Raw genomic sequence first — 21411 nt, forward strand, 5'->3', positions numbered from 1 at the left:
GCTATATGAGTTCTTTGTATAGTTTGGATATTAACCCCTTATTCGATATATGATTTGCAAATATCCTCTCTCTTTTGGCTTTCTTGTTGGTTTCATTGGTGTACAGAAGCCTTTTAGTTTGACGTAGCAACTAATTTATTTTTAGGCTTAGCTGTATATCTACCAGTTTATTTGCACAACAGTACTTCTTGCATCTCAAATTTTCTTCTACCTGAAATAAATCCTTTAGAATTTCCTTCTAAAGAAATAAGCCACAGAATAGAGAGCTCAGAAATGAACCAACATTTATATGGGCAATTAATCTACAACAAAGGAGGGAAGAATATACAGTGGGGGAAAAGACATCCTTTTCAGTAAATGGTGTTAGGAAAACTGGACAGCTACATGCAAAAGAATCAAACTGGACTACTCTCTCACACCATGCACAAAAATAAATTCAAAATGGATTAAAGTCTTAAATGTAAGACCTGAAACGTTAAAGCATATAGAAGAAAACATAGGCAATAACTCTTTGACATCAGTCTTAGTAATATTTTTTTGAATATGTTGCCTCAGGCAAGTGAAACAAAAGCCAAAATAAGCAAATGAGACTACATCAAACTAAAAATCTTTTGCACAGTGAAGGGAACTATCAACAAAATGAAAAGGCCACCTACTGAATGGGAGAAGATATTTACTGACACTATATCCAATAGGGGGTTAATATCCAAACTATATAAAGAACTTGTACAACTCAACATCAAAAAACAAACCTGATTAAAAATGGGAAGAGGATCTGAATAGACATTTTTCCAAAGAAGAAATACAGATGGCCAGCAGGCACATGAAAAGATGTTCACCATCGCTAATCATCAGGAAAATGCAAATCAAAACCACAATGAGATATCACCTCACACCTGTCAGAATGGCTATATCAAAAAAACAACAAGTGTTGGTGAGGATGTGCAGAAAAGGGAACCCTTGTGCAGTGTTGGGGGGAATGTAAACTGGTGCAGCCACTATGCGAAACATATGGAGGTTCCACAAAAAAATTAAAAATACAACAAACTTATCCAGCAATTTCACTCCTGGCTGTTTTATCCCAAGAAAATGAAAGCACTACTTAGAAAAGATACATGCACCCCTATGCCCACTGCAGCATTATTTACAATAACCAAAATATGGAAGCAACCCAAGCACCCATCAGTAGATGAATGGATAAAGAAGATATGGTGTGTGTGTGTGTGTGTGTGTGTGTGTGTGTACACACACATGCTAATCAAAATAAGTCAGATAGAGAAAGACAAATACTGTGTGATCTCACTTACAATGTGGCATCTGGGAAACAAAACAAATGAACAAACATAACAAAACAGAGTATAGATGGATACAGAGACCAAACATGTGTTTGCTAGAGAGGAAGGGTGTAGGGAGAGGAAAGAAATAGGTGAGGGAGATTGAGGTACTAACTTCCAGTTGCAAAATAAGTGAGTCACAGGTATGAAATGTACAGCGCGAGGAATATAGTCAGAAAGTATGTAATATCTTTGTATGGTGATGTATCTTAACTAGACTTATCGTGGTGATCATTCTGAAATGTATAGAAAATATTACTATATTTTGTAACAGGAACTAACATGGGTTAGTTGTAGGTCCAGAAACAAACAAACTCACACATAGAAAAAGAGACCAGATTTGTGGTCAGAGGGAGGGGCAAGCAATGGATAAAGACAGTCAAAATGTACAAACTTCTAAGATAAATAAGTACTAGGGATGTAATGTACAACATGGTAAATATAATTAACACTTTTATATATGAAAGAGTAAATCCAAAGGGTTCTCATCACACACAAATTTTTTTCTATTTCTTCAATTTTGTATCTGTATGAGATGATGGGTGTTCATTAAACTTGTGAGAAGCATGATGTATATAAGTCAAATTATTATTCTGTACACCTTAAACCTATATATTGCTATATGTCAATTATGTCTCAGTGAAACTGGAAAAAATAAAATAATTGATACGAAACAAAGAAGGCAGGAAACTCACTTTTTGTTTTTCTAAAAATATCCTCTTTTGCCGAAAGATTACTTCATTGCTTATTTAATTCTAGGCCGACAGTCTAGATATTTTTTTAAATCTTTATTGGAGTATAATTGCTTCACAATACTGTGTTAGTTTCTGTTGTACACCAAAGTGAATCAGCCATATGTATACATATGTCCCCATATCCCCTCCCTCTTAAGCCTCCCTCCCATCCTCCCTGTTCCACCCCTTTAGGTCATTGCAAAGCACCGAGTTGATCTCCCTGTGCTATGCTGCTGCTTCCCACTAGCTATTTTACATTTGGTAATGTATATATGTCGATATATATAATGTGTGTGTGTATATATATATATATATATATATAATGTATATATGTTGATATATGTCTCACCTCGCCCCAGCTTCCCCCTCCCACCCTGTATCCTCAGGTCCATTCTCTATGTCTACATCTTTATTCCTGCCCTGCCAATAGGTTCATCAGTACCACTTTTTTTTTTTTTAGATTCCATGTATGTGTGTTAGTATACGGTATTTGTTTTTCTCTTTCTGACTTACTTCACTCTGTATGACAGACTCTAGGTCGATCCACCTCACTACAAATAACTCAATTTGGTTTCTTCTTATGGATGAGCAATATTCCATTATATCTATGTGCCACAACTTCTTTATCCATTCATCTGCTGATGAACACTTAGGTTGCTTCCATGTCCTGGCTGTTGTAAACAGTGCTGCAATGAACATGTGGTACATGTCTCTGTTTGAATTATGGTTTTCTCAGGGTATATGCCCAGTAGTGGGATTGCTGGGTCATATGGTAGTTCTATTTTTAGTTTTTTAAGGAACCTCCATACTGTTTTCCATAGTGGTTGTATCAATTTACATTCCCACCAACAGTACAGGAGAGTTCCCTTTTCTCCACACCCTCTCCAGCATTTGTTTCTAGATTTTTTGATAATGGCTATTCTGACTGGTGTGAGGTGATACCTCATTGTAGTTTTGATTTGCATTTCTCTAACAATTAGTGATGTTGAGCATCTTTTCCTGTGCCTCTTGGCCATCTGTATGTCTTCCTTGGTAAAATGTCTATTTAGGTCTTCTGCCCATTTTTTAATTGGATTGTTTTTTTGATACTGAGCTCCATGAGCTGTTTTTATATTTTGGAGATTAATCCTTTGTTGTTTCATTTGCAAATATTTTCTCCCATTCTGAGGGTTGTCTTTTTGTCTTATTTATGGTTTCCTTTGCTGTGCAAAAGCTTTTAAGTTTAATTAAGTCCCATTTGTTTGTTTTTATTTTCGTTACTCTAGGAGGTGGGTCAAAAAAGATCTTGCTGTGGTTTATGTCAAAGAGTGTTTTTCCTATGTTTTCCTCTGAGAGTTTTATGGTGTCTGATCTTACATTTTGGTCTTTAATCCATTTGGAGTTTATTTTTGTGTATGGTGTTAGGGAGTGTTCTGATTTCACTCTTTTACATGTAGCTGTCCAGTTTTCCCAGCACCACTTATTGAAGAGGCTGTCTTTTCTCCATTGTATGTTCTTGCCTCCTCTGTTGTAAATTAGGTGACTATATGTGCGTGGGTTTATCTCTGGGCATTCTATCCTGTACCACTGATCTATAGTCCTGTTTCTGTGCCAGTACCATACTGTCTTGATTACTGTAGCTTTGTAGTATAGTCTGAAGTCTGGGAGCCTGATTCCTCCCGCTCTGTTTTTCTTTCTCAAGATTGCTTGGGCTATTTGGGGTCTTTTGTGTTTCCATATGAATTGTAAAATTTTTTGTTCTAATTCTGTGAAGAATGCCATTGGTAGTTTGATAGGGACTGCATTGAATCTGTAGATTGCTTTGGGTAGTATAGTCATTTTCACAATATTGATTCTTCCTAAGGAATATTGGAATATTATTAGGAATATTGATTATTCCTAATCTAAGAATATGGTATATTTCTCCCTCTGTTTATGTCATCTTTGATTTCTTTCATCAGTGTTTTATAGTTTTCTGAGTACGAGTCTTTTACCTCCTTGGGCAGGCTTATTCCTAGGTATTTTATTCTTTTTGTTGTGATGGTAAATGGGATTGTTTCCTTAATTTCTCTTTCTGATTTTTCATTGCTGGTATATAGGAATGCCAGAGATTTCTGTGCATTAATTTTGAATCCTGCAACCTTACCAAATTCAATGATTAGTTCTGGTAGTTTTCTGGTGGCATCTTTAGGATTCTCTATGTATAGTATCATGGCATCTGCAAACAGTGACAGTTTTACTACTTCTTTTCCAATTTGTATTCCTTTTATTTCTTTTTCTCTGATTGCCATAGCTGGAACTTCCAAAACTATGTTGAATAATAGTGGCGACAATAGACATCCTTCTCTTGTTCCTGATCTTAGAGGAAATGCTTTCAGTTTTTCACCATTGAGTATGATGTTTGCTGTGGGTTTGTCATATATGGCCTTTATTATGTTGAGGTAGGTTCCCTCTATGCCCACTCTCTGGAGAGTTTTTATAATAAATGGGTGTTGAATTTTGTCAAAAGCTTTTTCTGCATCTATTGAGATGATCATATGGTTTTTATTCTTCAGCTTGTTAATATGGTTTATCACATTGATTGATTTGCGTATATTGAAGAATCCTTGCATTCCTGGGATAAACCCCAGGAATTCGTGTGTGTGAGTGCATGTGGCTTAATAGTCTTGGAAACTTCTAATTTGCTGAAATTCATTAGGCCTTGTTAGAAATTATGCTTCTCAAGCACTAGGGGTCACGGCATGGCATGCAGTATCTTATTCACAGTTCCCCGAGCAGGGATCGAACCCGTGCTCCCTGTAGTGGAAGCATGGAGTCCTAACCCCTGGACCACCAGGGAATTCCTTGTCAGACTTTAAATAAAATGAATTTGCACTGCTAACCTACAAGAAGCCAAGCTTGTGATTACAAATATCAAGGAGGTTGTTTGTTCTTCCACCTAGTGCGAATGGTATAGCAGCAGGTTTTCTTGGTGATGAAGATTGATTTCTGATTCACCCTCACACTGAAGGTCTTAGCTCTTTGGGGTCATGGCCTTTTGCAAGGATTTCCTGTTAGACTCATCACTTTGGGGCTCTGTGCTTTGTGTCCAATCTACCCTGCACCCACAGAAGACAAAAATCAACACTAGAGGTCACCAGGGCTTAGTGGAAAATGACCAAAAGCTGGCCTCAGAGATCCCTTATTTTCTGAGATTACTGCTTTCACTGTGCCTTGCGCCTCTGTGCATTGCTTAGTTTCAAACTATGTGACACATTTTTAAATATATATTTTAAAATATTTTTATGCCATATTTGGGTTGTTTTAGTGTCACATTTGTGAGGGTTCTTTTCCTCAATATTACCAGAAATAAGCCCAGCATTGTCATCTTTTATAGTTTGCTCCTTTTTCCTAAAGTGTATTGAGGTGTAGCAATAATACAGTTAGTGAATTCCTACTGGGAACTTTTAAGAGTATTTGGATAAACTGGTGATATATTTTTTTTAACTTAAGCCTTTATTTCTTTATTTTTGGCTGAGTTGGGTCTTCATTGCTCCACACGGGCTTTCTCTGGTTGCTGCAAGCGGGGGCTCCTCTTCATTGCGATGCACGGGCTTCTCATTGCAGTGGCTTCTCTTGTTGCAGAGCACAGGCTCTAGGTGCACGGGCTCAGTAGTTGTGGCATGCAGACTCTAGAGCGTAGGCTCCGTAGTTGTAGCGCACAGGCTTAGTTGCTCCGTGGCATGTGGGATCTTCCCGGACCAGGGCTCGAACCCGTGTCTCCTGCATTGGCAGGCGGACTCTTAACCCCTGCACCACCAGGGAAACCCTAAACTGGTGATATTCTTTAAATTACATTTTAACTATGGTTTTCCTTAACCTTTGAAAACTATCTTGAAAATTTAATCATTTTAAGAACTACAATGATCATGATCAAGATCATGATTGTTGTAGCTACTTTACTATAAATCTTTCAGTGCTAAAAATTCTCATAAGTAATAAAAGATGCTTTAGTCTTTGATTCCCCAAATTGTTTGATAGAATAATTGCAACATTTATTGAGTATTTACCACATGCCAGGTGGTGTTGAAAGAGTCCATCTAATCTTCACAACAACCTCATAAGCTTGATACTAGTAATTTTGATTCCACATGACAAATGAAAAAAAAAAAAAGACATCTTTTAATTTGCCTGAAATCACACAGCTAGCAGGTGAAGAGCTGGGATTCAGACACGGGGAGTTTGGTTCTAGAACCACAGTTAGTCCCTCTACTGTCTTTTCTGTTTGATACCAGTTGGTGTACTTAACAGATCAGATAATGAGCAAGATTGACCAAAGTGTGCTTTAAAACTTCATTTCAATAATGGCACGGAAAAAATAATTGCAAAATATGCTGGGGTTTTGATAGGGACCGTGTTGGGTCTGTAGACCAGTTTGGAGAATCTCAAGCCTGTAATTGGTGAGGATTGCCACGCTAACAGTATTCAGTCTTCCCATCCATGAAGATGAAAGATCTCCTTTTAGATCTTTCTCTCAGCAAGGTTTACAATGTATGTATTGCGTTGCTTCTGTTAAATTCGTTTTTCAGTGTTTTATTATTTTAATGCTATTGTAAATGCAGTTTTTCTATTTCATTTTTGGATTGTTTGTTGTGAGTATAGAGAAATACTGTTGATTTGTATAGTCTATCCAGCCACCTTGTTGAAATTGTTTATAGTCATTGTATTTTTCCTCTGGATTCCTCAGGGTTTTCTACATACAAGACCTTGTCAACTGAGAATATTTTTTTCCTTTTCAGTCTAGATGCCTTTATTTTTTATTTTTTCTTCACTGCACTGACTACAACCTCCAGTAAAATGTTGACTATAAGTGATAATGTGCTCCTGAACATAGGTGGAAAATATTCAGCCTTAAGCCATGAAACATGGTGCTAATTGTAGGGTTTTATGTAAGTGCCCTTTATCAGGGCAAAGAAATTACTTTCTGTTCCCCGTGGCTGAATGGGTATTAGATTTTGGCAAAAGTTTTTCTGCATCTGTGGAGTGATCATATGGTCATGCCCTGTGTTAATGTGGCATATTCCACGTTAAACTAACCTATCATTCTTGTACTATATCCCCTATGGTGACAGTGTATATATTGCTGGGGTCAGTTTGCTAGTATCTTGCTAAGAGTTTTTGCCTCAGTGTTCACGAGGGATATATATTGGTCTGCAGTTTTTGTTTTGTGTTTTTTCTTTTGATGTTATTGTCTCATTTGGGGTTTAGGATAATATAGACTTAAAGAATGAGTTGAAGTGTTCCTTCTACTTTTTTCTGAAAGTGTAAGGGATTATTTCTTTAACTATTGATATATCAGTTAAATACTCTGGGGTGGTGATTTTCTTTGGGAAGATTTTTAATAACTAATTGAAATTTTTTAACTTGTTGTAGATCTCTTCAGATTTTCTTTTCCTTGAGTCAGTTTCAATAATTTCTGTTTCTAGAATTTGTTCATTTCACCTACATTTTCTAATTTATTAGAAATAAAGTTATTGTTCACAGTATGTCCTTATAAATTTTTTTTAACTTCTGTAGCATCAGTATGCTACATGGCATTTCATTCCTAATTATAATAATTATGTATGAGGAAGTCCTTGCCTCCCATGAATTCACAAGTCTAATGGGGGAGACAGACTAAAAATAAATAAATTAAAAATATTATATTTATAATAAAGTAAAATACATGATGTTATATAGGGGTGAACAAAGTGCTATGGGGTGACCAGGGCATGCCTGTCTCTGTCTGGTAAGCATTCACAAACTGTGCTGCCTTTGATTGGGACTCAGGAGGGTCGGAGTCTGCCAAGCAAAGGGGATTCAGTAAATAGGGAATTCTGGGCATGGAAAGCAGTGTGTGTAAAGACAAGACTCGGGTTCAAGTAATATCTGAAAAATACCCTGGTCTCGGGTCAACGACGGATACCGTGTAGAGTGATAGGTAAGCTGTGGGTCAGGTGCAGCGCGGATCCCTGGGCAGCATTTCCCGGCAGAATCCTGCGTCCTCTGGGGTTCCTTGTGGTTTGCACCGGCGGGAGCCACTGTCTTTGCACTCCTGGTGCGGGCGGGTTTCTTGTCTCCCAGTGTGTGTGGTGAGGTGGGAGGACACGGGAGACCTAACATACGCATACTGGAGCTTGTGCGTTAAGAAGGCCCACAGATAAGAGGAAGCCCCGTGATTTAATAAACTATAAGTACAATACCTGGGACGAGAGCAGTGTTTCCCAAAATGATATCCTTGTTCCCCTTTTAAATATTTGGGGGTTTTGTTTCTTTGATATCCTAAAAATATTTACCAGTTACAAAGACAAAACTCAAAAGACTTTTTCCGAAATCAGTGTTTCTCGTATTGGGGCTGAGAACTCTCAGTTAACTGTATCGAGGAGTCTGAAGGAAATTGTATTTTCTTTAAAAGGTGTCTGAACGTGTTTTAAATGTGAGAAACATTGACCCGGAGTATTTAATCGAAAAATACTTGAATGATAAATGTGAACTATATACTACTCAAACATTGGGTTCGATGTTACTATAAATACAGTCCTTGTCCTGATAGAGTTTACCACATAGTGGGGCTAATAAGTAGCCAGGCAATTACAATGCAGTGTTACAAGCACTATGGTGCAGAAGTACAGGGTGCTAAAAGAACTAATAGGAATACTTGATCTAAAGTTTGAGGTGACAGTTAGCTAGAGATGTAGCTGAAGAGGTAAGCAAATGGTGAAAAAAAAAAAAATACCCTGGAGGGTGCATGTTAAAGAGCAGTAGAAGATAGAACTTAGGTCAAAGATACATTTACACCTGCTGAATATTCTGGCCTTCATCCTCTGGGCCACCGGATGCCAGCCAAGGTCTTTGATGATCAAATTAGTTTTCACTTTTGTTTTGTCTTAGAATTTATCTCCAGCAGCTCTGTGGAGCTTAAGACTGCAGTGAGAAGGGACAGGTAACAGGTCAATCAAATAGGACTGTAAGGGCTGAGAGGTGGTGAGTACAAAAATAGAGAGTAGACAAAAAAGCATAGCCAAATTCAAAAGATTATGATAAAATTGACAGGATGTGGTGATATGGAAATAACGAATGGTGAGGGTGATGGTTGGGCACAGAGGACTTGGAGGGCATGGAGAGGAGGTAGCCTCTGGGAAGCTGCCAGACAGGAAATCAACCCGAACAACAACAAAAGTCAGATAAGATGTCCAGATGAATCATTGGCTAAGGGGCCAGGTAAAGAGGGAGAATCCAGGCAAGAGCAAACCTACAGAGACTTGGGAACCCAGGCTGGAATGACAGCTGTAGGTGGGTCCTAAATAAGTTTTGTGAGCTGCCAAGAGGGAAGTGACTTAATCTAACATCCGTGCTCTGAAGGTTGGGTGAGGTGGGGCAGTAAGAAGTTCCAGTCCAACATGGTCATTTTGGCACTCTTATTTTTAATAAAAGCTTGGAATTAATCTAAATCCTGCTTGAAGTAGGATAATGATATTGACTGATAATTCTGCGCCAGCTAATGTTCTTCCTGCAGGTAACTCAGATACTACACAGAGACCGTCATTAATTCTGAAATCATAGAGGAATTATTTAGAAAGCAACTCTTTAAAAACCTCTTTAGTGCTGCCAAAGTGTTAATGCATCTTTTCAAAGCATTCAGGAGCCGGACAGATACAAATGGATGCAGTGACTGTGAAGAATAAATGATGACATGCCTCGTCTTGATCTACACTTTTGTAAGAGGTCCCTTTTTATGTGTGACATTCTGTGACTTAATTTTTCCTATCCATGACATTCTAGTGTTTTTTAAATTGCCAACCATCCGGATGTGCCGTCAGTATGAATCAGGTTTTTTGTGTAATTAAGCCAGCTTATCTGTCACCCAGCATAATTAATCCATCCTATTTTAATTACTTTTCCATTTCCAGAGCCAATCATCCTATATTAATACAAATATAGGAAAATCTGAGTCACTTTTGTAATATAAGTAATAATAAAGAATGCCTGTCATACACTTGCCTCACATTTTTAGAAACATTTAACATAATTTGATAAAATATTAGTATTTTGCCAGAAACGCAGAAACCAGGAAAGACATCAGTATTTCAGTTCATTCACTTACTTCATGAAGTCCCCTTTCTAAACCCGATCATGTATTTCCCAGAATTTCACAGTCTTGATTCCATGTCCAACCAATGGCATATTGTAATGTAGGAAGCCTTTCTGTTTCTGGAGGTAATTGCAGAGATGCCTTGCCTGTCAGCTCATTTTTATCCCTGGTGCCTGTGTGGGTTTTTTCATGTACTCCTTCCTTAATTGAGCATGACTCTAGTCACTGGGGATGCAGCAGCGAAAGAGACAGAAAAAGGTCCTGAGTCCCAATGAGCTCACGTGGCAGTGGGGGAGACACATAGTAAACAGATAATTATCACCAATAGTGATGAGTAACGTGCAAAGAATTTGAAGAAGATGGTGTGATAGAGAGGGGTCTGTAGCTGGAGGGCTCAGAGAAGGCCTCTCTGAGGAGGTGGCATTAAAGCTGACACTTGAATGACAGGAGATGACATGAAATGATCATGGGACTAAGCATTCCAGGAGGAAGTCACGGCTAGAGCAGAGGTCACCAGTGAGAATATAACCCAGGAACCAAATGAACGCCAGCGCTGCTTGAGTGACATGAACAGGGCAAGTGGTAAGAAATGAGCTTAGAGAAGGAGAGAACATTCAAGGTAAGGAGTGGGGATTTCATTCCAAGTTCCATGAAGAGCTGCTGGAGGATTTTAAACAAGAGAGTGATGTGATCGGATTTATGTTTTTACATAAATCTGGCTGCTCTGTGGAGAATGGATTGATGGAGCCAAGTATGGAAACAGCGAGATAGGGTCCAGGTGAGAGATGAGTTTGGCTTGTACCAGAGGTGCAGAGAAGTAGATTCATTCAGGATTTATTGAGAGATTGATGGAGCAAGAGAACTTATTGATGGGTTGGCTGTTGAAGGGTGTATTATAGAAAGGGAAAAATTTGTCACGGATAACTGAGGTTTTTATTTGTTTGTTTCATAAATATTAGGACTTCGGCATCCCTTAACCATTCTGGGAAGCTCTTGCATTTGTATTTTCAAAGATTGATTCTTTGCACAGTTGCATATTTTCCATGGTTAGAGCAGACTATGGCATTCGGCTCTCTAAATTCAAATCCAGGTTCTCCAACCTAGTGGTCACATGACCTCAGGCATGTCTCAACCCCTTTATGTTTGTTTCCTCTTATTTTAAAAATGGACTGATAATTTTCATAGGGTTTTTGACAGAAGTGACTAAGAAAATACACATAGAAAAACTTAGCACACTACTAGTCTACAGTAAGCACTCAGTAAGTTAGTAATTAGATATTGCATTTCTGTCTTAGCCTCCTTACTATGACACATTCAGGTCTCGGGACCCAGTAATAAGAGTTATAATATTTTTAAGAAGCAAATTTATGCTCATTTCATAATTTTTTTTCATGTATTATTTGAATACTATTTTTTTTAGAACATCTTACCAATAATCGTTGTTTAATATATTCCCAAATTCCACATCTGGTAGTATCTCTTCATTTTTAAAGTGACTTTTTGTTATTTGGGTCTTAAAAGTCAGTAGCCTTTTAGAGAGATTGAATATCATCAGCTTTACTTGGGAGTTAGTGTTTTCAGCCCTTACAGTGGGGTGAGGGAGGATGGGCACCTGATCCCAAGATTGTATAAATCATGTGGAAGCTTAATTTGCTGCTTCCACCAGTGCCGTAATGGCACATGGGCACTGCTCAGGTGTACCCTCCTCAACGCAGTCCTCCTGCTTTCCCTTTGGACTTAGGTCCATGTTGGATCTATGTGGGGAAAAGACCCAACTTGTTTGGATCACAGGGTAATCTCAAAGACCCTGTATTGAATCTTTGGTTCCCATGTAAACACTGGTTCCTGTCACTCTGTCAAGCTGCCGCTGCATCTCAGACTCTTGGGATTGGTTGTTTGCCTCTCAAAACAGGCTTGAGAGCAGTAGGAAAGTAGAGTAGGTCAACACGGCATATGGTTGAGTTTGCATGGACAGATGTGCTTGAGAATAACAAGGACAGTCTTTTAAATTGGTTCCTGAGTTATAAATGTGGTATGCAGATGTTTCATGGTTATGGCTGGGATTGAGGTACATTTAGCAAATGGTCCTTTTCATGAGATAACACATTAACCTAATTTTTTAAGCTCTGATTCTTATCTTTCTCTGAAGTTAGCTGGGCGAGGACCATTCTCTTTGCTGTAAGCATCTTACAGCGTCATCACTGATGTAGAGCACCGTCCAGCACAAGTGGCTGTAGAATCCCTTTCTGTACAGAACATTCAACATTAAATACATACGTATGTTATGGTTCTTCTGGTTTCGGGTTCTCTGTTTCTTCTCGTATATTTTAATGACACGGATAATTTTTAAATATTTTATTTCGAAGCTTTTACACACTGTGGCACATGTAAAATGATCCCCTCTCTAACAGGTCCCTAAGCCCAGGGTGGGAGACGCTAATGTTGAACCATTGGCCAGTGGAATCCGCTAGTTCTAGACGTTGACTCCTACAATTTGTCGCTCCTGACTATTGTGCTGATTGCACAGATGCTGTACTGAATCTTGTAAAAGTAGCATTGTTTCTAAATACTGTAGGGAATGATAGAGTCTGGATGTTTTTGGAAATCAGTAATCAGTGTGTGTGTGTTTTGAAATATTTACACTCAATGGAGCTACACCTGATAGCCTTACAATTTTTCCTTCTGCCTCTTTGAAAGACAGTGTGGTTGTAGCTATTTAAGAGCGCCATGTGAGGGTCTACATGGGTGTAAAGAATGAGCTGTGAATTCCCAGCTCTGCCAGCACCCACAGAACTTACCCAGGGCTCCCATTCGCCCTGTGTGCATGGTAAACATCTCAGCTCCCCTGCTCTGTTAAGAGCAAGTCTTCTCCAGCAAGCAAATATCCCATCATTTCACGATGCAGCACCCCAGCTTGATTATATTAATGTTAATGTTTATTTGTAAGCTTTCTTTTTTCCAGAAATGTGTACTATGTGAACATAACTCACTTTCTGTGTGTTTGCTTTTCTACCACAGACACGGGAGCAGAAAGACAGGCACTAAGAGAAAACGTGTATCCTAAATTAAGAGAATTCTGCAGAGAAAACTATGGATTAGAATTTCAGGTAACGCTGATATTAATTTCATTTTTAATTATGTCAGCTAAATAACTAATGTTTGTTTCTTGTCACAGTTTGGGTGTTATAAAATATGTTTTAAGCCCCAAAATATTTCATTTCTTTAAGCGTGGGTGAAAAGAAACACTGGAAAATGGAAGTAAAATATTTAGTCATTTTTGATGTTTTGCACTTTTACGCTCTGCTTCTTGGAGCCTACCCGGTACTGGCTCATCTTTTTCTTGGAATTATGTTTATTTGCTTTTTTGATAACCTCCACTAATGCCAAAAAGGGCAAGGTTGCTGAGCACCTGCCTTCAAGCTGGCATCTCTAGAAATGTTTTGCATCAAAAAATTGGGACCAACTCTCTCCCGAGTATTTCTTTTTAGCAGCTTGGTCAGTCCGTGCCTTCTGTCCTTTTAGTTTTTATTTGCATTGAAGAATGTCCTTTTTCCCAAGCATTTTGGGAATTTACCATTTACCAAAAACAAAAACAAACCATCAGCCTTTCAAGAAACAGTAACTGTGCATGTCATTGCTAAAATTCATAAACATCCTGGCATTTGTAGACACTATTGATGAGGCCACCTAATAGAAAAGTACTAGAAGACATTGGGCATATCTTAGACATCCAAAATAATTGTTTAAGTAAATGGCTCCTGCAACTATAGATAGCGTTATTTAGTCAGAATTCATCACCTTCATTTGCAATGGACATCTTAACTCTACAGTGCTATCCTGACTACATGTTTACATTGTTAAGTGAGGACTATGGACTAGAGGTTTGTGGTGTAAGAGTACAAAATGTGTCATTGTTTTTTTTTTTTTTTTTTACTCTTTGGGCTGGGAGAGAGTTTTTTGGGGTTTTTTTTTGAATTTTTGAATTTTATTTTTTGTATAGCAGGTTCTTATTAGTTATCCATTTTATACGTATTAGTGTATATATGTCAATCCCAATCTCCCAGTTCATCACACCACCACCCCGCGCCCCCGCCCCCGCTGAAAATGTGTCATTGTTAATGGAAGAAAATTTCACCCCTCATTTGTTTCCTTCTGAATACAGTTGACCCTCAGACAATGCAGGGGTTAGGGGTGCTGACCCTCTGCGTAGTTGAAAATACACATATAACTTTACAGTCAGCCCTCTGTATCCACGGTCCCTCCATATCCGAGGATTCAACCAACTTTGGATCATTTCATACTGTAGTGTTTACTACTGAAAAAATCCACACTAGTGGATCCACACGGTTCAAACCTGTGTTATTCAAGGGTTGACTGTAAATATTTTGTCTTGGTATACTTCCTAGTGCCTTCTAATAGGATGTATAAAATAAGAGTTTCAAAATGGCTTTGATCTCAATGCATAGTGTCTGTTGGCAGCAAGCCATTTTGACACACACATTGAGTAGTTACTCATAAGTTACTGTTTACTTGAAAAATCATCAACCTGAACTCCTTGTTGTGAAGTCAGCACTACCTTCTCTGAGGAATCTCATTCTACTGATAACAAAGTCTCAACTGTTAAAAATTCTGATATGTCAAGATTCCCAAAGACTTAGACATTCCTTGGGGACTCAGTTACTGTAAAGAAATGTATCCAAGCCTGTTAATCCCACCTTTGAGTTTATTTGGGTTTGCATCACTTTTGTCAGTAGAAGGTTGAGCTACAGAACAGCCTCCATAAAACATGGAATTGATTAGCATTAGCTGAGGGGGAAAAAAGGAAAAATATATTTTCTAAATTTTAAGTAGGTACAGGAGAAGACAGGTAAAGCCAAAGGAAAACTGTAGAAGGCAAGGTCCATAGAAGAAATTAATGGCAAGGATCATTCCAGGCAGGTGTATTGAATCAGTCAGTGAGATACTGGACAGCAGAGAAAACAGCACTGGGTTTGCTCTTTCCAAGCATGACCTGGAATTGAGCCCCAGCTCTTGACTGTGAGTGACTTAACCCACCCGCTGGTCCTTTAGTGTCTAAAATGGGGGTGGTGACAGCTTACACATCTGAGGTTGTGTTTAGAATACAGTGTGCAAGGTTGCATTTGCTTCCCACCTTCCAAAGTAGGTTGGTTATAGAGCTCCCTGAGGCTGTGTTCACTAGAGAGATGGTCCTCTTTTCTCAGCTGCAGCAAAATGTACCAGAAGCTTCACAGAAAAACGAATTTAGCCGTACAGTGTTCTGGATTCCATCTTTGTGCATTGGACTCAGGAGAAATGCATTTCCTGGAGTTATTCAAACATACCAGTCTATTTCCTGCTTTCTTGCCTTTGCTGTTCTTACCACCTACAATGCTTTTCCATCTGCTTCTTCCCCTGCTTCTCCTCCTAAGTCCTGCTCAGTCCTAGGACTCTTCCTGTCTGATCTTAAGTCATGCCCCTCTTCTCCTTGCCCACTTCTCCGCAGCTGTGTGTCCTGCAATTGGTCCCTTGAACACTTCAGGCCTACTCCATTTCAGGATTTTTCCCTGGCTGTCTCTCTATAGGAATGCTCACCCACTCATCTTTTCATGGGTGCTTACTCACTGTCCTTGAAGTCTCCTCTGAACTGTCACTTCCTAGGGTTGCTTCCCTCATGACCCAATCTAAAGTAACCCCCTAGGTGTGCTGTTTCTTTTACAGCATCCTATTTTAGTTATTTGCATAGCATGTGTCAGTGTTGGATTTTTTTCTTGTTTACTCATGCATTGGATTGTTTCTTGTCTTTCTTCCGAGATTGTAAGTTCCACAGGAACAGGGACTTGTCTGCCTTTATGACAGCTACATGCTAGAATAGTGCCTGGCACATAGTAAAACTCCATAAGAATGTCGAATGAATGAAGTCTCAGCCCAAACATTACTTAAAGAATTGTTCTCTGATCCCCTCATTCCTTCCAAGTTATACCACATACCCTGCTCCCCTAAAGTCCTGTGCATAACTCCCGATCATTGATCCAGTTCATTTAAGAAGTGTTTATTGACCATTGACAACATGCCAGTCAACATTCCACGTGCTGGAAATACAGGGAAAAAAACCATCACACACCCTCTTCTTGTGGAGCTTCCAATATTGTTGCGAGAGGCAGACAATAAACGGTAAATTCCAGTGGTAATAGATGCATTTTACTGAGTAAATGCTTTTAAGGAAAGTAAAACACGATAAAGGGAGGTAGGAAATGCCAGGTAGTCAGAGAAGGACTGAGTAATAAGACAGCCTTTAAGCAGAGATCTGCAGAGGTAATGGAGCAAATCATGCAGATATTTTGGGAGGAGAATTCCAGACAGAGGCAACCAGGAAAAGGGTCTGGGGTAGGAATGTGTTTAGAATATTTCTAAGCACAGTAAAGAAGCCAAGTGGGAATGGAGTAGAATGGAGTAACGAGTAAGATAAATGATTGTAGGAGATGACATCAAAAGAAGATCGTACCTCATGGACTGAGAGTAAGGACTCAGAATGTTACTGAGTAAGAAGGGAGTGACAGGATTTATGTTTAAGAGGTTCGCTCAAGCTTTGTGAGGGGACTGGAGTGGGGGTGGGGAGAGATGGCCGAAGCAGTAAGGCAGCGCAAGTAAGAAATGATCATGGTGCAGACTAGAATGAGCAGCAAAGATAAGGAGACATCTGACTAGGTACATTTTTCATCACCTGTCTATAACGTCTAAAAATTCTCAGGACTGGAACTGTGTCTTATTCAACTTATCCCAGTGATTGGCCTACTATGTGCCAGGTACTTGACTATTTAGTTAAATCTCTATTGAACTAAGTTGACAGACTGCAGAGTTACACTTCAAGCAAGGCCATATACTTCTTTCTCTATGCCTGTTTGGCAGACTGTTTTCTAGTATTTCCTTTATTTTTTCATTTAAACTAAGAGTTTTAATGAAAATGCACCAGCCTCTCTGATTATGTGAACTTCAACTAATTCCATGTGTAATATACATAGTTGACTGCTTGGAGATGGGGACATTAAACGGAAAGAACGTCAAGCCTACTCAGCAGAAAACACACATGGCTCAGAGAAAGACAGGAGGGTTAAATAAGATGTTATTTGATTTGCCAGTGTTCAGTGAGTGCCCCTGACTATGGAGAAGAGGATCAAAAGGAAGAACAGGGGAATAAATTGGGAAAAATAAAGACAGATTGGGGTAAAAGCAGGTGGTGCAGGACCCAGTAAATAAAGGGCTTGTAATTATCTGCAAGCCCTGCTCTCAGATGTTTCCTCTCCATTCTTATTGCTGAGACCCTGATCTAACCTTAATTGCTTCAAAAAATTAGATGAAGGGACTTCCCTGGTGGTGCAGTGGTTAAGAATCCACCTGCCAATGCAGGGGACACAGGTTCGAGCCCTGGTCCGGGAAGATCCCACACGCCACAGAGCAACTAAGCCCACGTGCCACAACTACTGAGCCCGAGCTCTAGAGCCCACGTGCCACGACTACTGAGCCTGCATGCCACAGCTACTGAGCCCGTGTGCCACAACTACTGAAGCCCGCACACCTAAAGCCCGTGCTCCCCAGCAAGAGAAGCCACCGCAATGAGAAGCGTGCACACCGCAACAGAGTAGCCCCCGCTCACCGCAACTAGAGAAAGCCCACGCAGAGCAACGAAAACCCAAGGCAGCCAAAAATAAATAAATTTTTTTAAAGCTATTAAAAAAAAAAAAAAAAAGATGAACAAAGAGGATCTTAACTGATCTTGTTCTCTGCTTACCCACAGTAGGTTGCAAGTCCTGGAGGAAGAGACTAGTCCTCACTTATTTTTTTTTTTTTTAATTTATTTTATTTTGGGCCGCGTTGGGTCTTTGGTGCTGTGCGCGGGCTTTCTCTAGTTGCGGCGAACAGGAGCCACTGTTCGTTGCGGTGCGTGGGCTTCTCATCACGGTGGCTTCCCTCGTTGCGGAGCACAGGCTCTAGAGTGCAGGCTCAGCAGTTGTGACACAAGGGCCCAGTTACTCCACGGCACGCGGAATCCTCCCAGACCAGGGCTCGAACCCACGTCCCCTGCATTGGCAGGTGGATTCTTAACCACTGTGCCACCAGGGAAGCCCCTCCTTGCTTATTTTTAAGTCTCCGGGGCCTGGAAGAGTGCTTGACATTTACTGGGTTTAGTAAAAGTAGCAAGCAGAGCTGCCTACACCATCATCCTGCTTGAGTTCCTCTATACATCACCAGAGTAACCTTACTTAAATGTCAGGTTGTCATTTCCTTTGCTTAAAACCTTATAATGGCTCCCTGCTGCCTATGGGGTCCCTCTTTAATGTGATCCCAGCTGTCTCCCCAACTTCATCTGCCATTTTTCCCAAAATAAACACTCCATGCCAGTTTGGCCATCCTCAGCCTATCCTTGGAGCACATCTTGCTGATCACTCATTCTTGACTTGAAAATCTCATTCGCTGTACCTATTGCAGTTCTCCCCTCTTATCAGAAATACCCTCTCTCCTCTACCGCCTACCCTTCAAACGCCAGCCCAAGTTCTTGCTTTCTAAGAAGTCTTTTCTGATTCCCAAATATTCCCCCTCTACTCCCTTATAATCTGCCCCACCTTGCCCCCACAGGTACCCTGAGCAGGAGTAGACCTGATTGGGGCAGGGACCTCTAACGGGGGTACTTGATTGATCTGGGCGCTTAGCCACTGCTGCATTTTGAAAACAGTTTCATTTTAGTCCAGCCACTCAACTTAGTTTCGTTCCTTAAGAATACCTTCTGATAGCGAACATTTTCAGTGGGCATCTAGTATTCCTCTCACATCACTTAGTCACCAAAGTAAATAACCCTGTTCCTTTTTCTTCACCTTTAACATCCAATAAATCCCAAAGACCTGTGGATTCTACCTCCTAAGTATTTCTCCAGTGTATCCCCGCTGTTCAAGTCTCTATTACTGTCATCTTGACTATTGCAGTAGATGTGCTGCGGGCCTGTTTACCTTCACCTCGCCCTTCTCTTCCACAGCCTCAACCCTTCCACCCACCTGGACCACCTCGTCCACCCTCCACCATATTTCTGCCGTGGTATCTCTGAAATACACATCTGACTCTTTCATCCACAAGATACATTCTGCACGTCTTAGCCTGGCACACGAGTTTCTCTTTTCCACCGCTGTCCACTGAGGTCTTTCTGTCCCCTCCCACACAGGTAGCCTGTGTTAGCCTTTCTAATCTGCGTTCAGTTCCCCAAACAAGTTCTTGTTTTTCCCCTGAGTCTTCAGACCCACTGTGCCCTCTGTTGGGGTTGCTCTTAAATTGTCCCGCATGCCAATGACTAGAAAATTTTCTACTCGTCCTTTAAGAAACAGTGAATTTCCCTTCTTCAAGATTCCATAGTGCTTTATTTCTGGTCTTTAATAGCATCTGTCATATTGTTTTAATTACTTTTTAAATGCCTTTCCCCCTAACTGGAAGCTCATCAAGGTCAGAAGTCATATGATTTATATCTTTTTATCACCAGTCCTTTTTAGAGTACCTGGTTCATATTATATACATAATAAATGTTGATTAAAGTGAATTTATTAAATGAATAAGACCCAGAAGCTGAGAGTCCAGACCACTGCTGTGCAAAAGAAATATAATGGGAATCACAGATGCAAGCCACAAATGCAATTCCATTTTCTAACTACGTTCTGAAAAGTAAAAGGAAGCAGAAAAAAAAATTTAAGAACATAATTTAAGCCATTTTATATCCAAAATATCATTTTAACACAATCAACATAAAAATTATTAGTTATTTTATATTCTTTTTTTCATACAAAGTCTTCAAAGTCCAGTGTATATTTTACACTCACAACACATCCCAATTCAGACTGGCCACATTTTGGGTGCTCAGTAGTCAAATGCTCCCATGCTGGACTGTGAAGTTCTAGATGGGAGTGGTCAGGGTGAGGCCATTCTAACAGGGATGAGAGCCTGACTGCCCAGTAACAGGTGTCCTGATGCAAGTGATGGAGACACTTAATTAGGGGAGCTTCCGGAGTGAATGGAAATTCATTTGTACATGTTAAAAAAAAAATCCAGATAATGATTAAGAAAATAATTTTTCACTAGTCAAATTAGTAACTTTTCCTTTTATTTGATCACTTTTGGACATTGCATTAGTAGGGTGTGTCAACTAAAAAGAAAAACACACACAGTGTAGAAACTATGAGTCAAGTTTTTTGGTGGCTTACTGAGTACTATAGCCTGGGACACAGCCTCGCAGAGAGCTCTGAGAAACTGTTCTGAGAGTTAAGGGGGGGAGGTCAGTACACATGTGATTTTGGCAAAAGGGGAACGTGCAACAGAGCACACATCTCGGTAGAAGGTTGCTACTAGTCACAAGGAACTGGTATGTTAGTTAATGGTTTTAGTGCTTTTCTAAGTATGGGAAGTTGCAAGAATCCAGGTTCATAAAAATTTTCTCCTAAAAATATCTAACTATCTGAAGGCTTGTTCTGCCCGGTTTCCCAGAGCACGGAGTGCCTCCTTCCTGATCTCGGCCCTGAACTCCTTTCAGGGTAATGTTGAAGGTCATACTGCAACATGGCTGCAGTGGCTAGTGACTTAATTCTTGTAGAGCCAGATGGTGAGCAACGTTCTTTAGTTGGCAGGTGCATAATATGAAATAGTTAATGCAGTGTTCAAAAGCACTGTGGGGGCTTCCCTGGTTGCACAGTGGTTGAGAGTCTGCCTGCTGATGCAGGGGACACGGGTTTGTGGCCCGGTCCGGGAAGATCCCACATGCCGTGGAGTGGCTGGGCCCGTGAGCCATGGCCACTGAGCCTGTGCGTCTGGAGCCTGTGCTCCGGGAGAGGCCACAACAGTGAGAGGCCTGCGTACCGCAAAAAAAAAAAAAAAAAAAAAAAAACACACTGTGGAATTGGGGCTGAGTAACGATATGAGGCAGTAGACTAAAACTTATGGTCAAGCAGTTCATTTGCCTGCTGTCTTAAGACTTAAATTTTATTTGAAATCAAAAGAGGAAGGTGATGGAAACCTTATTTCCCAATATTAGATGAACAGTCCTTGTCTTGATGGGTGCCATTTGTTACCTTTTGCAGCTTTGCTAAAGATAGTTTTTTTAAAAATTCCCCCATAAGCCCTTGCAACTAAGTATAACAACTTGGTATCAAAGCAGGAACTCCTATGCCGACCCAGCCCTTTTCCTTCTCTCCAGCAGGTAAGTGTTGAGTTCCTAGGTGTGTAGGGA

At 40.0% G+C, this 21411-nt stretch overlaps 1 protein-coding gene across 1 annotated transcript in view; it reads left to right on the forward strand.

The window, feature by feature from the left end:
- The window catches only part of NWD2 (NACHT and WD repeat domain containing 2), a 202674-nt gene that overhangs the window by 66106 nt on the left and 115157 nt on the right, over positions 1–21411 (forward strand). The window contains exon 2 of the mRNA XM_007449400.1: positions 13176–13264. Within this exon, the coding sequence (XP_007449462.1) occupies positions 13176–13264 (89 nt within the window). The remainder of the gene's footprint in view (positions 1–13175; positions 13265–21411) is intronic.

Source organism: Lipotes vexillifer, unplaced genomic scaffold (genome assembly GCF_000442215.2).
Source record: "Lipotes vexillifer unplaced genomic scaffold, Lipotes_vexillifer_v1.1 scaffold153, whole genome shotgun sequence".
In the NCBI taxonomy this organism is placed as follows: domain Eukaryota; kingdom Metazoa; phylum Chordata; class Mammalia; order Artiodactyla; family Lipotidae; genus Lipotes; species Lipotes vexillifer.